The sequence below is a fragment of the Amblyomma mixtum genome, chromosome 1 (genome assembly GCF_055824585.1).
Source record: "Amblyomma mixtum isolate Tamu chromosome 1, ASM5582458v1, whole genome shotgun sequence".
Taxonomy (NCBI): Eukaryota; Metazoa; Arthropoda; class Arachnida; order Ixodida; family Ixodidae; genus Amblyomma; species Amblyomma mixtum.
Genome location: NC_143012.1, coordinates 203,163,303 through 203,179,201, shown reverse-complemented (window position 1 = coordinate 203,179,201; position 15,899 = coordinate 203,163,303). Strand labels below are relative to the sequence as shown.

Sequence of the window (15,899 nt, the reverse complement as noted above, 5' to 3'; positions counted from 1 at the left end):
AATGACGTATGGAGGACGAAGGAACAATTTTGAAAAAAAATGACATTTGTATGACAGTTGTATGACAACTATATGCCATTTGTATGACAAGCCGCATGTGGTTATTGCATTACACAGCTTTTTTTCACTAGGGTAAAACTACGAAAATAATTTATTCAGGGTAACAAAGCTTTAAAATTGCCTGATGAAAATCTTATATGGTTTCTACTGACAACTCTGACTTTTTCAGGAAATCTTCGCTTTGACAGCATTACCTTAGGTATAAAAATAAAGCCGGTATAATCAATTCAGGAGCGAATAAAAAATAACTTGCTATCAAACTTAGCATGTTTGGTAGCACCTAGTAATAATAATAATTGCGGCATTTAGAATACTGGTTTATGCCTTGTCTACGGACGAATTATAGTGGGAAAATGTTCTCTACAACTGTTCCTAAAACGCCGTTTTTTTTTCAAGGAAAGTTTATTTAATATCGGGTGGATGGTGCGAAGTGGGGGTGCCATAGGGCGCGAAACACGATGCTGGCTGTCGATTATAAGAGCGATAGGCAACATCGCCACTTCTGTTTTTATTGAATGAGGAGATAATTGAAAATTTTTATTGCTTCTCTAGGTCGTTTCGTGTTTGCTGAGAATCAAAACTCTTCTTACGAAACTGCGGTCCTGAGCAGCCCCTACATGAAAGTATATGCCGGCAACAGAACATGCCTTGGCTTCTGGTACTTGACTTCCAGGCAGCACCCACTGGTCAAGTGCGTATTTTGCGAAAATTTCAAGATAATTTTCTGAGAACATGGTAATCATTTCACTAGCCTCTACGGCTCCTTTGTTATCAGTAATTTTACAGGATCTGATCACATTAGAAGTTTGACTCAGGATACGATAAAATGAACCAAAACCCTCAGAGTAAAGTTGCCTAGGCACAGCCACAGCCGCACAGCACCCTGACGCATTTATCTACATGCTCTATTCCGCAGGATGAGTAGCGAGAGCGTTGCTAAGACCGACTTCCGGCTGCCTCTAAGTTTGAAGCACTAAAAATACAAAACAGTAGAGACAGGAAGCTAGATAACTTGACATGCGCACTTCCACAAGCGTGCTCAAACGAAAAGCAAGAGGGGGGGAGTTCCCCATAAAACACATAGGGGAGGGTCCCCAGATTTGATCCCATATTGTTCCCTGCTACCCAGAAGACATGACAAGGCACTGCCACGGACATTGCACACCCCGCTGCCTTTCTCCTTCGGGGAGAAGCGTAGGGGGTGTGCACGCTGATTTCTATGCTCTATGATAGAGCCACTTCAACCGTTCAGAGAGGGTGACACGTATCACGTGTGCTCTCTAGTCCTTCCGCTAAAGACACTTTAATCACTGCTGAACTTTATTCCTGTCTCTAGTTGGCCAGAGCGCTGCGTGCCCTTAGCCTAGCCGTTATATTTTGTTGCAGTTTGAAGAAACATCTAGGAACCCACAAATACTGCACTGACTGCTTTTACAATGTGCCAGTGCACGTTAGAGGCTGGTAATACACATACGCCTTCATTGAAAAGTCAGGTGAAAAACACTAGACCGCAGCGGTGGCCTAGTCGCTTGAGCATCCGCCTCGCATGTGGGAGGTACGGGGTTCGATCCCCAGTGCCGCCGGGTACCCACCGGTGACACAATGGGTACAAGTTTTCCCCTGCCTGTTGCTCGGCTTCTTTAGGCTGGAATACTTGGGAAAAGGATCTTTGACCTCACTTTGAGAAAAAGAAGACTTTGTGCCATGGTGGTGTTTGGCCACAGATGCCCTTGCGCCATCAAAATTTATCTTCATATTCTTACTACTTAAAACTTCTCAAGTAATATGAATTGCTTTATGGCTACTAATCGTTTAAGGTGAACTTTTCTGGCTTTAATGTTGAAGCTTTGTGCTGAGATGCACATGTGTCTAATTTAAGGCACGCAAAAAAAACGACAGCAATTTACTAAGTCGAACGGAGAAGTTTGCATAAATCACGAACGAAAACATGTTTTAGACAGCGCTGAAACTACATCAAGGTACAGGCGCGGCCATAAGTAAACGGAACACGCTATTGCGTTCGAAGTGCAATCACGCCTTCTCGACTGGAAATGAAGAAGCCTTGTTTGTCTACAAGAAAGCCCACCAACGTCCGCTACCAGCATGCGGGCACCACTGCTGGAAATTTTATTTAGGTGTCGCGTGAAAAATATTCGAAGACAGTTGCGTGCTGCGTTTACTTTTTTCCGCGCCTGTACATGACGCCATGAGGTGACCTTCTCTCTGTTGCTCTGTTTCTTTCAATATAATTTAAGAACAATTTGCTCCATGTTGAGATAGACCCGAATCGTACTATTATTTGTCTTCTACGCATATGTATTCTGTTTTTGGGCTCTGATTACAGAATAAGCGTCCTCTCCGGCTCACGCATCCTCTTCAGCAGCGGAGCTGCTTTTAACCATCATTGGAACCAAGCTCTGGTTGATTTCAAGACACGCGATGAAAGGCTCCAGGTAGGACTTTGTAAGCCGTTTCTGCGATGTTGTTTTTCGCTCCTTCTTTTGTAACATTCTGGAAAAAGAGCTACACGAATGTGGGCCAACTGGCAACAGTATGTTGGTAAATATTCCAAGTTGTTGATTTGCCCAAAAACTTAGTTATAATTTACTTTATCTGCGGCACTCGCAATCACCTTTCCGTTCCTGTCACAAGGCAACACGTCCGTACTGCTTTCCGTGAACTCTATGCCAAGATCTCGAAGTATTATCGTAATTCAGAACTTTGTGCCTGTAGTAATCGCAGATTTTAACTTAAGCCTTTCAATTTTCAGCAGAAGCTGCTTTGGAGTCGTAACTAATATATGCCTCTTGATAGATCACTGGAGAGGCAAACTGAACTGTGAGCAATGCAAAGGAAAAGCCGGTACTATTTACTTCTTTTACTGATATGTGAAAGAGTTGTCAAAGCCAGTCATGAAACCATGAGAGCAAAAAAAAAAGATAGCTGAAAGTTATTGAAACTTAGTTACTGAACCAACAAATTTTCTGTATGGCGGGTTTGCTCTTTGAAGTTCGTCATGCGTTGATACGGTAGGCACAGTATCGAAACCCCGAGTCAAACACAAAATATATATATCGTGAGGATAAGCAAATATTTCAGCTAAAGGCTTCTCATGTTGCTAGGGTCGTCCTGCTATCAAACACCGTCACCGGCCTGCCCATTGGACTCCACTCGCTTTTACCTTTCCGGTTTGACAGATGAGGTGGCAGCTAACATATAAACAGACGAACAACCAAAATGTACTAGTGCAGAGCAATACAGATGGTGCATTGTGCTTACGAAATGAATGCTAACAAAAAATAGCCAGAATTTGACAATCATAATGCAGTCGTGTCTCGTTAATGTAGAGAATGGTTTAGTTGGCGAGCAAAACTCCATAAAGCGAGTGGCTCGTAATAAGAAATCGTGAATTAGACTACATTGATGGTTTAGTTTGTTTATTTGGGTTTAACGCCCCAAAGCGGCTCAGGCTATGAGAGACGCGGTAGTGAAGGGCTCCGGAAATTTCGGCCACCTGGGGTTCTTTATCGTGCACTGACATCGCACGGTACACGGACCTCTAGTATTTCGCCTCCATCCAAATTCAGCCGCCGCCGCCGGGATCGAACCCTCTTCTTTCGGGTCAGCAGCCGAGTGCCGTAACCACTGAGCCACCGCTGCGGGGCTTAGACTATATTTAGAAGGGATATTTAGGGAGATTCAGTTAGGCGTATGGGCTTAGGTGTGTGCATTTTAAGTGGAAGTTGGACTTCCATTGCTCATACGAGATCAGCCTGGCTGCCATTATGTTTAACTATGCCGTGCACAGCGAAGCCGTTAGCGATGCTGGGGGTGTGGCGTGATGTCTCTTCTACTACAGGTGTTCGCGTCCCACGAAGCGTTAGTACATACTTGCTGAGAGCGGGAAAATGAGGCTATCAGCGATGCCGAAATGCAAAGAACGTTGCATTCCCAAAAATTCGTAGAATGCGGCAAATGGAAAAATTCGGTACTTTTGCACTTTAAAGCTTGAAACCAAAAAAGCAAGCCTTCAATTAATTTTCAAGCGATGAAGGTAGATCGACTTGATGGCGCTCACAGCGCTGCCCGCACCGTTTTCTTTCAGCAATAGTTTGGAGACCAGGAGACATGTTGCAAGAACGCACTGTCTGGTTCTTCGAACACTTTCTGCGGTAACTGCCAACAGTAACAAGGCAAAAGGGGTTTTTTCTTAGCCGTGCAGTCTAGCATTTATGGCAAACCTTAAGCTCTAAATATGTGTTAGGTATGAAGAACCTGTGTTCTCACCTTTCAAATCTTTGCGGTCTTTAGGGCTGCCGAAAGCGTTTCAATATGCGGCTAAGAAACCAATCCTTTGGCCTGGTTACTTTTGACTTGGACAGTACACTTTAGTACATTACGCCGACGAAAGCATGCAAAATATTTTAACATCAAATGCGGAGGAGGGGGTAGGGGGCTTCCCAGTTTTTTGCCTTCCCGCTCAGTGACTGCTCCCTGCGAGCACATGGCTTCCAAAAAACTGTCCCTTTCCTTCCTTCTCTTCCCAACAGGGAATTGGCATAAGCGAGGGTTTGTTTTCGCCGCGGTCTATATTAAGGCAACTAAGAAACATGAGACTGAATGGCGCAATAAATTTTCACCCTGTCAATTGTGCGGACAGCAAGTCTCCATAATAACGAGCCTCTAGTAAAGTGAAATCATTTCGTCACCTGAAATATCGTTCTTATTACCGGTGGTCATATTAACGAGGCACGACGGTATCTTTATATAATTATTTTCTTCTCGGCAGCGCATTATACCTGTATCCTCTGTAGACTTTGCTTTAGTACAGTGGTAAGGCAGTCAGTTTGTTGCACCTTGGTTGGTATCATAATGACTCGATGACTGCTGTAAGATTTCACATTTTCAGAATTTACAACCTCGACAGGAGTCCGATGAATGTAACCAATCGAGCATGTGCAATATGATGATGACTTTTTCTCTTTGTGTGCTGTGCTTTCGAATGTATTAGTGAATTTTCCTGTTCTTGTACTTCTTGTTGATTCGATTTGATGATTCGAAAACGTAGCAGCTTGCACTGGAGGTGCGCCCGGTCCGAGACGGTGATGAAAAACGACGAATCATGAATAGCGACACTTTATCAGGAATCAAAGAAATTAACTAAAGTTTATGTAGATAACTTAAAATAATTACATCAAGACAGGGCAACAATTAAACATGGGTCTGGCTAGCTAGGCATAGCCGAAGAAGTACACCTGAAGCCATAGAAGCTATAGCTCAGGACAACCGACTGGACTCCAGGGCTGTTTTAAAGCCTCGAGGTCCAGCTCAAATTTGAATCACATCCAACTGCAGCAAGCGTCAACATCATTGATGCATGCAGCGCCCCGTTCAACTTTACTAATGCTATAGACCTCTCTGAAGACATACATGCAAGCAAAAAGAACGTCAAGCTTGTTACAGTCCTGTCCGCCAACCTTGACAGCGTACGCGAAACTCTCTCTTGGTGAGGAAGGGAAACAAACAAAAGGGCACCAAATCTCCCTTTCGCCTCGTGTGCCTACGCTCTGCCATCGCACCTGGCGTTCTCGAAGCTGATGCCATTAGACACCTTTAGCATACCGTGTTACCGTTACCGGTACCGGAGTACAGGAAGCCCGCGCGCAGCCAATACGCATGCGCAAATCGGCTTGCCCTCGGCAGATGGCGCCATGTGCCCGGCAGCTGCGCGCGCGCTGCAGCATCGGGACCAATCAGCGCCTGCTCAACGGCGGTGGGCGGGCTCCCGATACTTCGGTAACGGTAATACGGTACACGGTACGCTAAAGGTGTCTATTAAGGCAAAGTAGCAGCGTCGTTTCCATACGACCTTCTTTGTAGAGGCCCCTCTGTTTACCGGGATAAGCCGCCGCCGCCCTGGCCCTTCCGTTTTCCCAAAAACCCGCCATGTCGGTGACCTCTGCCCCAGCGGCGCGGCGGCTCGAAAAGCGTCAACGACTTGTCACTTGTTTTGTTGACAAAACGACCCATACGACCCCGGCCCCGCGAGTACTTCTCCTTTGTGATACCTGGGCGTGGCCGGCCCAGCCGGCACGCACGCCGACTTGAAGCCCAAGGACGCTGCCAATCTGCAAGCGAAGTTCGCGCTAGAGCTAACCTGAGGCTGATGTCCCGGACGCCATTACGCCACCTTTAGGCCTTGTTACGCCGGCCTGCACAAAAGCAATGTCGTCTCTGGTCATCCGCCGGTCACCAGTCAATTCCCTATGCTTTTTATTTCAACGGCCGCGCGATCTTTGCTTTCCTGCCGACGGGCCCCCTGACACAAAATGGATTTACTGCGACCAAGTGCTGACGCCTGTATAGTCTCTCTGACAAGATGCCGCGTGCGTACACTCACCTTTAAAGTGCTTCTATTACATTTTTATGTTGTGAACTCTTTTATTGCGAAAGCAATACTACTGGAACTTTCAAGCCTTCGCGTGACCCGGCCGCAGTTACGTTTGACCTTTAGCGGAGTGAATATTGGCGACCAACTCGCTCCTTCAGATAGGCCGGCCGCAGTTACGCCGCGCCGTGCACCTGTGGCGCTAGTGCCGCTGTGACGTCATACCAGCTGTAGATTATGGGTGACCAACTCGCTCCTTCAGAGAGCCCGGCAGCAGTTACGGTGCGTGTTTGCCGCGCTGCACACCTGTGGCGCTACTGCCGCTGTGACGTCATACCGGCTGTAGATTACGTTTTCTTTCTCTCAGTCACAACAAACTCAAAAACAAAATATAAAAAAAAATTCCTAAGGCGATTTGAGTCGTCGCGCAGCGGCGGCCGGTAGCCACGCGTGACCTGTAGACGCGTAGCACTGCGTTCCTTCAGTTGGAGGCGCTGCGCTTTTCCATTTGAAACCTACCAGGCTTAACCAAAGCTAAGCCCCCGCCAATTTTTTTGTTACCTTTGTAAACTGTTATCTGCGTTTTGTTGGTTTGTCACATTTTTTTCTAGTTTGTATATTTATACTGCTCTGTTATATCCTTGCTAAATGTTTCGAAGGGGGCTTATAAACAAATAAATAAATAAATAAAAGTGAATTCTAGCCCCAAATCGCAATTCCTCCTGCTCTCCGAGAGTCCAGTTGGGAACCAAATTAAACTCCCCCCCCCCCCCCCCCCCCCCCCACCGGTGCTGCATGAACAACTCGCCTTTCTACACAAACATCTGTCTCCTAATATACACTGATCACAATTTCAGTTGGAGATTCGTGTTAGTATGAAGAGTGGCCTGGTTGCTGTGGACGACATAAGAGTGAGCAATGGCACATGCCCGCCACGAGGTGGGTATGACATCGGATTCGGTGATAATAAGGCACGGTGATAATAAACGGGGAAGAAACCAAGGACGATGCTCATCAACGAGTTAGAGGTAAAGGCGAAATTGGAGGAATTTAGGACTTGGTTCAGAATAGAGATTTCTCTTGAACCGAGGACGGACGACTTTAGTGTTGAAGTAAGGAAAATCTCCAAATATCATTACACTGCAAGTAAAAAAGATTTAGGGTGCAGGTTTGGTTTAAGTTTAATCGTTTTTAACGTCCTGAAGCGACTTAGGGTATGAGGGCGCCGTATTGAAGGGCTTCGCAAAATTCGAATATATGGGGTTCTGTAACGAGCACCCACTCTTAGAAAAAGGTGGTAGTGCTTACCAACTTTGGGGTAGTAGTAACTGGTTGTCACATATTTTACTACTCGGTTAGAAAGTGCAGTTAGTAACGGGAAAGTTAGTAACCGTTACTAACCCATTGAGTTAGTAACGGCTGCTACCTGTATATACTAACGGGAATTTTAGTAATGGCTGCTACCTAGTCACGAGTTTCAGTTAATAATGGGAAGCATATATTGTAGTCTTCAGTAAAAGGTCGGTGAATTCACTAAGTTCTAACCGATACTCGTCACACAGATCACTACTTTCGCAGTAAATGAACGTAGTAAAAGTAGAATTAGTGAAAGTTACTACTTCAAGAACCTAGTGAAGAGCACTACAGCCGAAAACAAAAAGCTAGCAGTATTTACAAAGAAAATGGGTAGAAATTGCTCGCATATGTTTTTATTTTCTTCGTACGGTGTGCTGGCGTGGCACGTTAAATTTGTGCTTATAGGAAAAATTAAATGCATACGTGGTTAATTTGACTCATTCCTGAAAGCAGAGCTATCACAGAGTGCTGGGCGTAAATCACATATTAGGTTTAGGTTTATTGAGCGTTACTTCTAAAAACTTATGCGAGATGAAGGCGTAAAACAACCTTACCGGGCACACCCAAAGCTTCACAATGCAAGAAACGCCCACACCAGAAAGGCTAACAACACGTGACACGCTCACTGTGCGTGCAAGGTAAATTTTGCTCATTCTGATATACTCCGCAAAACTGACTCTCAATTATGGTCTAGTGGCTCTTACCCGTTGAGCTGAGATACCAGAGTTAATTATGAAGAGATTGTAGAAACAGCTTAGTCTACCAATCCGCACGCCTCTGCAGAAATGTTTAATCACCAAACGAATTTCTTCACACGACTTTCTGTTTCAGTTATATTATTTAACATTATTTGAGGGTTAAAGGAACTATTACTAACTAGGTACTTAAGAACGACCATGGCTAGTAAAAAATCAAGTAGGGCTTACTGTTACTAACTACTTTGAAGAGGGTAATGAGTAGTCAAAAAGTAGTAAAACGCCTGCAGAGGCAGGAAAAGCTGCGCTTACTACCTTTTTACTATTCTTTTTGAGGTAGCATTTAGCCTTCATCGAAGTGCGACTGCCACGGCCGGGATCGAACCCGAGCCTTTCGAGCCAGCAGCCGAATGGCGTAACCAATGAGCAACGGCGATAGTGTAGGGGGTAAGACCGCTAGAGAGGATACTGGAAACCTCTCGGGATACGAAGAATCCGATTAAAAAACGGCAATTATAAAAACCTCTAACCCCATATATGGAGGAAAACTAGTCGAGCAGGGAAATTTATTCAACAGGCCAAAGGTAAGCGACATAAGGAACTATAATATGCGCAGAAACGTGCATGTTCCAAACAACAGTGGTAGCCGAACGCGGTGACGAGGAAACTTGTCATAGGCAGAGATAATATGTGCAGAGACAAGGAACGAAATGTCATTGCTAATATGTACAGGGTGCGTAAGGTAGGCGAGGAGTTCTGCACAGGGCTATCCAGTAGCCAAATTAACCAGCAGGACTAAGAGGGAGGCATGTGTAGGTGTACTGGACATTCCGCAGGTGGCAACAGAGTCACTAAAGGATGCCTTACAAGCTAAGCAAACTCGGAAAGCAGCAGGTTAAGTTCGTCATCATCATCATCAACCTCACTACGTCCACTACTAGACAAAAGCTTCTCCCATGCCTCTTTTCCAATTTACCCTGCCCTGTGCCAGCCGTGGCCACCTCAGCCCGGCAAACTTGTTAATCTCATCCATCCACCTGACTTTCAGCCGCCCCTGTAGCGCTTGCATTCTCTTGGTATCCAGTTCGTTACGTAAACGACCTTCGGTTATCTGTTCTTCACATTCCAAAACCACTTCAAAACCAGAGTGCAAAACCACTGAGAGTGCAATGAGAGTGCAAAACCAAAAAGCGTTTATGCTGACTTTCAACTAAATTTTCTTTCTTCGCCTAACACGTGTATGGCATGTGGCACAGGAAGTAAAGCAAAACGGTGAAATGAAAGGAATACCATGAGAAATCGGCAGAATAAGGTAGCAAGTTTTAGCTATGTCAACACATGACTAATAAGTTGGCCAACAGAATGAAAGTTCCTTTCGTCACAAAGCCGCTGGGAGCACTTTTACTCGCTGTACACAAAATCTGTGAATTGCAATATTCAATATGACTGCTGGGTGTTATCCTTGGCACCTCGCCTAACCACACTGCACTCGCTAGCGTGTCAAAGAACTCGCCGTTTAGATTCACTTCAAGTGATTCTCCTTGCTTCGAAATACATTTCATTCATTGTAGTGCAACTCATGCCTAATGCACCTCATGCAAGGTGCTTGTCCATAACGCCTCGGCACTGCTGGTAACTATCTATGCAGTATGTAGTTGTTTAAACTACTCGCCAGTAACCATTTACCGCTAGTTATTCTTGAGGCAGCTCTTAGGAAGCTGCTAGAAAGCTGATCGCAAATTCTAACAAGTGCATGTGTTGGAAAAGTTGTGCTCTCAGATATTTTTCTTACCACTCTATATCAGATTTTTGTTCTTGGGAGCCTGGTTCCTCGTGTCGCATCCACCAAGCCGCAGGAACATTTCCCCGTTGGACACGGCGCTGTGCCTTAGAAATCGGCATACCAGACCACACGCTTCAATCCTTCCAAGGTCAGTATTTGCTTTTTGTCACTGTTAGTATTGATGCAGTGATGGCACAGAGGTACGTAGAACATCCGCCTCACGTGCAAGAGGTCACTGTTAAAGTCCCGATGTCGCTTATGTTTTACCAACAAAAATTAGGTGGGAGGTGTATTTTTATCAATGGGTTATCCGGAGGTGTACCAAGCAGAAGCAGCTCCAGAGAAGGCATTTCTGAGTCCAGGGGGGGCGCCTGTAATGTGCCACGATTAGCTTCGACCCTCTAGGGGCGCTGCTCGGTGGAAGCTGCGCACATGCGCGAACGCGCACGCACGCCCACACACGCCCCCCCCCTCCCCCACACACACACACAAGCACGCACACGCACACACGCGCGCGCACGTGGGAGTGTTTGTGTGCGTTCAGGCTCGCAATTAGGCACATCCATCACGGAGATTTGGAACTGTTACGATTACCCCGTTGAAAGTGCTTTGTAAAGGATTAAGAAGGTGACGTAGTATATAGAACTGGAATTTCGCCGATACTTCGATGCATCGAACGGGAATGTATCAGAAGTTAAGAATAACGTTTTGCAGGGTTGGTCAGTTCATTTTTTCACTTCTTGTACCACATCATTGTCATGTCATGTCCCCAATTGTTATTAAGTGCCCCCTTCTGTTGGGGCTGCAAGTTTGTACAAGCATCGCATTTAGAAACAAAACAAGCTGCGTCTGCGTTTTACATTGGAATAGTGGAGCTTGATCGATGGGGAGCGAATACAGCGGTAAGTCGAAAAAAAAGCTTCGGCAACCGACTTTTTATTGTGAAAACTGTGGCCACAAACAGAAAACACCTTGGCAGTGAAGACAGCAGAAATTACTTTCGATGGTCGATGGAACAGAATGCCCGCCGATTCCGGCAGTGCTTCGCTTAAGGGTGGATATGAACATTCCAATTACCTCACCTCACCTCTCACAGGAATTTAGAACTCCTGAGAAACCGACACTCATTATGTCTACCAGATGGTTAAGCCTGAAAGAGCGAAGGGAGTGATAAGTGTGCAACTCACAAAAGAAAGCAGGGAAAATGAAACAGCGTTTCCCGGCAATATTACTTTTTGGACGGTGACAGCGACAAGCGCGCAAGGCAACTCCAGAGTGCCCGCATCAGTGTAGTTTAAATGTAATGCCGGAAACCAAAGAAAGGTATCTACAGACGCATTATCTTACGCTTAATTTCCGCGCAAATCGTAGGACACTACCTGTACTTGAACACGACAGCTTTGGAATCTCCTCACTTCACGGCCAAAGTGGTATTGCAGTCCAGGCCACGCACCAATGGTATGGACGTCACGTTCTGGTGGAGAGGACGTGGCTCTGAAAGCAAGCTCAACGTATACATGTGAGTACGCCTGCTTGAGTATACAAAGGCAGCTGTCACTGCATTCATTTCATAAATAAGAGACAAATTACATCAGAAAATTAAAAATATATATATATGTTCGCCACAACAATGAACTTCATGGATTCTGGGCTTTTCCCAAGTATGTTCCCATGCACTACATGCGAAGCAGATCATGGTCGAAAATAAACTCATGTGTCTGCCCACGCTGTCAATAGCCTGTTTGCTGCTGGGTCCTTAAGTGCGTATTCCTAGGTACTTGATACAGCTTAGTTCGGTAGAACTCAGCCGCCTCAAGGAAGTCAAAATGTTCAGCTTAACCTACTTGTATAGTCCTAGAACAGCAGCAGGGAATCAATTTTACACCTGCAGCAGAGTAGAGGACCCGTTTCACAAGAACGGGCTGAGCATAACAATATCTCGTAAAAAAACATTCCTCTAGTCTTAGGCTGACAAAAACTTTATTCAAGTGCTCAGGCTGTGAGTGCCGTGTGGAATGTATCCGCTTAAGAAACCAATGCGACGGCGTACAGGTTCATACATTTGAAGCGACGATGCGACGCACCAAAAATGGGATCAAATATGATTGTGCAGTGTTGGCCTCGCGAGTTGAGATCATGTTTATAAAGGATGAATCGAAATCCAGACCTAAATTCACAGCTGGAGCCCAAACGCAAGCAGGACCCGTCGGACTGCGTCTGTCGAATTGGTATAAAAAAAAAACTAAATTTCATCACTTAAGCGCCACGGGCGGGATTAGTGCCCCGTATAAACAAAGAAAATTCCTTTCTCGACGCTTATTACGCGCTACACTTTACGGGACGAGCACAGAAGAAGGGAAGGGCACTGGCAAGACGGAGCGCGAATTGCCAACTGTTCTGTCCCATAAAATGTAGCGCGTAATAACCATCATGCTCAACCAACTAGGACCCATCCTCATCGTGTTTTATTGACACCTCTGATACTTGCCCACAGCCAAAACGCCTTCCGCTGTCTTCTAACCGCTATATACTACTCCGTAACGACTAAGTGGTCCTATTTATTAGTCATTTGTTCCTTCTGTCCTTGCTCGGTGCCGTCAGGCTTGCAATGTAACGAGCCTGCATGGGTCAGCAGATACGTAGGCTAGCGTATGTCGTCAAAGTCAGCCTTGCGTAGGCGCATAAGAAGAGGAAAGCCGACCACGGCGCTGAAGAAGTGGGCGAACCCTAAGCTCAGTCAACACGATGGCAGCTTGCATCTCTGAAGTCAGCTCGAAAACAAGACGCAGATAAACGCGGCGACCCGTAAGGAACTAAGATCTGCAGGGAATATCCGGACGCGCTCAGCACCTGGAAGAGGTTTGGCTCTTGATGGCGGCTCTCCCATCCCCAAAAGCAGCGACGGAGTCCGAGGGCGTTGATCATCTCGCAGTAGTTACCCGAGTGGGGCTACTCCCGTCCATGAGGCGTCCTAGAATGACCAACGTCTTTCTTGCACAGAATATGTTAAACAATTCACTGCTCGGTGTCGCAAATTGGAGACATACCATTTATATGTCGTGTACTCATTTCTACTACACTCTTTGTGAAAAGTTCAACGAGAACCTTGGTTTGGTGCTCAGCGTTTTCCGGCAAAAATCGTTCACCGCACTTTGAGCCAGCTGCGTAAAGAAAAAAAGATCACGAATGCCCTCCTTTACACCAACGTCGATCCATTCTTCTTTTATCATTTGCAGAAAGCTATAGAGCATCCACCTCGCGTGCAAGAGTACCGGGGTTCAAATCCCGGTGCCGCGCAATTCTCCACCGGATTAAGAAAAAAACTACCCGTGTCAATAGAATTGCACAACCAGGCTTGTGGTGCGGCCTGATCACGGCGACCAAAACCGAAAACACTCCCTCACCAGAGCAGGATTTGGCCAGCTTGGTGTAGTACTTGGCCGCTACCTTCAATGAACAAACCAATTAACCCTTCGTCCTCGGTCCCCAGCGGATGACGAGGAACTGATCAAGGAGGCAGTCAGGCCTGTGACGCAGCGGAGGGTGCTAAGAATCTTTGGCTCAGGACAGGCCGCCATTGGAACCTGAGCCTGCCAACGTTTATTGCTAAAAACTTATCAACTGAGGCTAGCCTAGCAGAGCTGTTCGAAGAACTAGCGGCTATTAAATGGGATGTCATAGGGCTTAGCGAGTTTAGGAGGACAGAGAGGTGTTCAAATACTAAAGGGCGGGCACGTACTGTGCTATCGAGGATTAGCGGACTGACGAGAACTAGGTGTGAAATTCCTAATCAATAAGGATATAGCTGGCAACATAGAAGAGTTTCATATTATTAATGAGAAGGTGGCAGGTACCGTAATGAGGCTTAATAAGAGTTACAAGCTGAAGTTGGTGCAGACCTATGCGTCTGCTTCAAGCCATGATGATTAGATTCTTGAAAGCTTCTATGAAGACGTGACATCGGCAATGAACAAAGTGTAATCACAGTGCACTGTACTGATGGGCAGCTTCAATGTGAAGGTAGGCAAGAAGCAGGATGGAGACCAGGCGGTAGGTGACTATAGCATAAGTGTGAGGACTAGCAGGGGAGAGTTATTAGTAGAGTTCGCAGAGAGAAATAATTTACGGATCATGAATACCTTCTTCCGGAAACGAAAGAACAGGCAATGGACGTGGAAGAGCTCCAATTATGAGAATAAAAATTAAATAGACTTTATGCTATGCGCTCACATGGTATCGTGCAGAATGTGGAGGTCCATGGAAAGGAGCGTTGTAGAGACCACTGATTGGTAAGGTCCCGAACAATCATAGACCAGAGTAGAGAACGGAAGAAAGTAGTGAAGCGGAAACCCATTAACAAATTAGCTGTAAGAGGAAAAGTAGAGGAACTTAAGATACTGCGCAGAAGAGATATTGAGCTCTAATTGAGGGAGACGATCATCATGTTGGAAGAATGAACGATAATCTTACAGCTATCATTACGAACTGTGCAGTAGAAGGAGGCGGTAGGATGGTTCGACAGGATAACGACAAGCTATCTCAGGAGACGAGCGGTCTGATTAAGAAATGCGAAAGCGTGAGGGCGTCTAGCCCTAAAGAAAGAATAGAACTGGCAGAGCTATCAAAGTTAATAAATAAGCGCAATGTAGCCGACATAAGGAAGTTTAACATGGAGATAATCGAGCATGCTCTAAAAAACGGAGGTAGCCTAAAAGGAGTGAAGAGAAAACTAGGCATAGAGAAACTAGGTGGTTCGGGCTGCCTCTGTCTTTCATGTGTATATATATAATATATATATATATATATATATATATATATATATATATATATATATATATATATATATATACACACACACACACACACACACACACACACACACACGGACAATACAAGGGCATTAAAGTCATGTTCAAGAAGAACAGCGCGAAAAGACAAGGACCACAGGAAGATACACAAAGACAAGCGCTGACTTTCAACTAAAGATTTATTGCTCGGAACGTGGAAATAAATACATCAGGCTCTAAGCAACAAAAAGAACACATAGGGTTGATACACATTTGTCCACGCGCACAAAAAATACCAAACAGATACAGCAGCATTACTTCCTTGCAGATATAAATTCTAATGCTTTCTTCTTCTAAATTCTTTCTAAATAAATCTTGCATTCACGCTCAACAAGACAGTTTCAACCAGCAAACTGATCGCCTTGTAAAGGCAGGATATCCCAAGCAACTGCTCGTGTCCGTTTCTGAATCGATGCTCGCAAGTTTAAGCAAAAACAACAAGAATGATCTGACAGAGTCTGCCAAGGTAAAAGAAAAGACAACAGTTGTTCCTTACATTCATAAATTTTCCCATAAGCTAAAGAAGAGGCAACCGAGCTCAAGTAAGAGTTGTTTTTTCGGCTCCCGAAAAGCTTGGGAAACTGTGTAAACAAGTGAATGATGAATTCACGCCAAAAAAGTGTTCCATAAAGCATGAAAATCAGTTTGTTGCATGCCAAGAAGGTGTCATTTATTCTATTCCACTTTCGTGCGGGAAAAAGTATGTTGGCCAGACGGGCAGATGCCTGAACGAGCGCCTGAGAGAACATAATATCACTGTTTATAATACT

General features: G+C 45.3%; 1 protein-coding gene across 1 annotated transcript in view; it reads left to right on the top strand.

The window, feature by feature from the left end:
- The first annotated feature begins 703 nt into the window (after window positions 1-703).
- Window positions 704-15,899, top strand: part of LOC149370581 (MAM and LDL-receptor class A domain-containing protein 1-like) — a 144,861-nt gene continuing 129,665 nt past the window's right edge. The window contains exons 1-4 of the mRNA XM_089578029.1: window positions 704-751; window positions 7,306-7,387; window positions 10,305-10,430; window positions 11,654-11,801. Coding sequence (XP_089434155.1) covers window positions 704-751; window positions 7,306-7,387; window positions 10,305-10,430; window positions 11,654-11,801 — 404 coding nt within the window. The remainder of the gene's footprint in view (window positions 752-7,305; window positions 7,388-10,304; window positions 10,431-11,653; window positions 11,802-15,899) is intronic.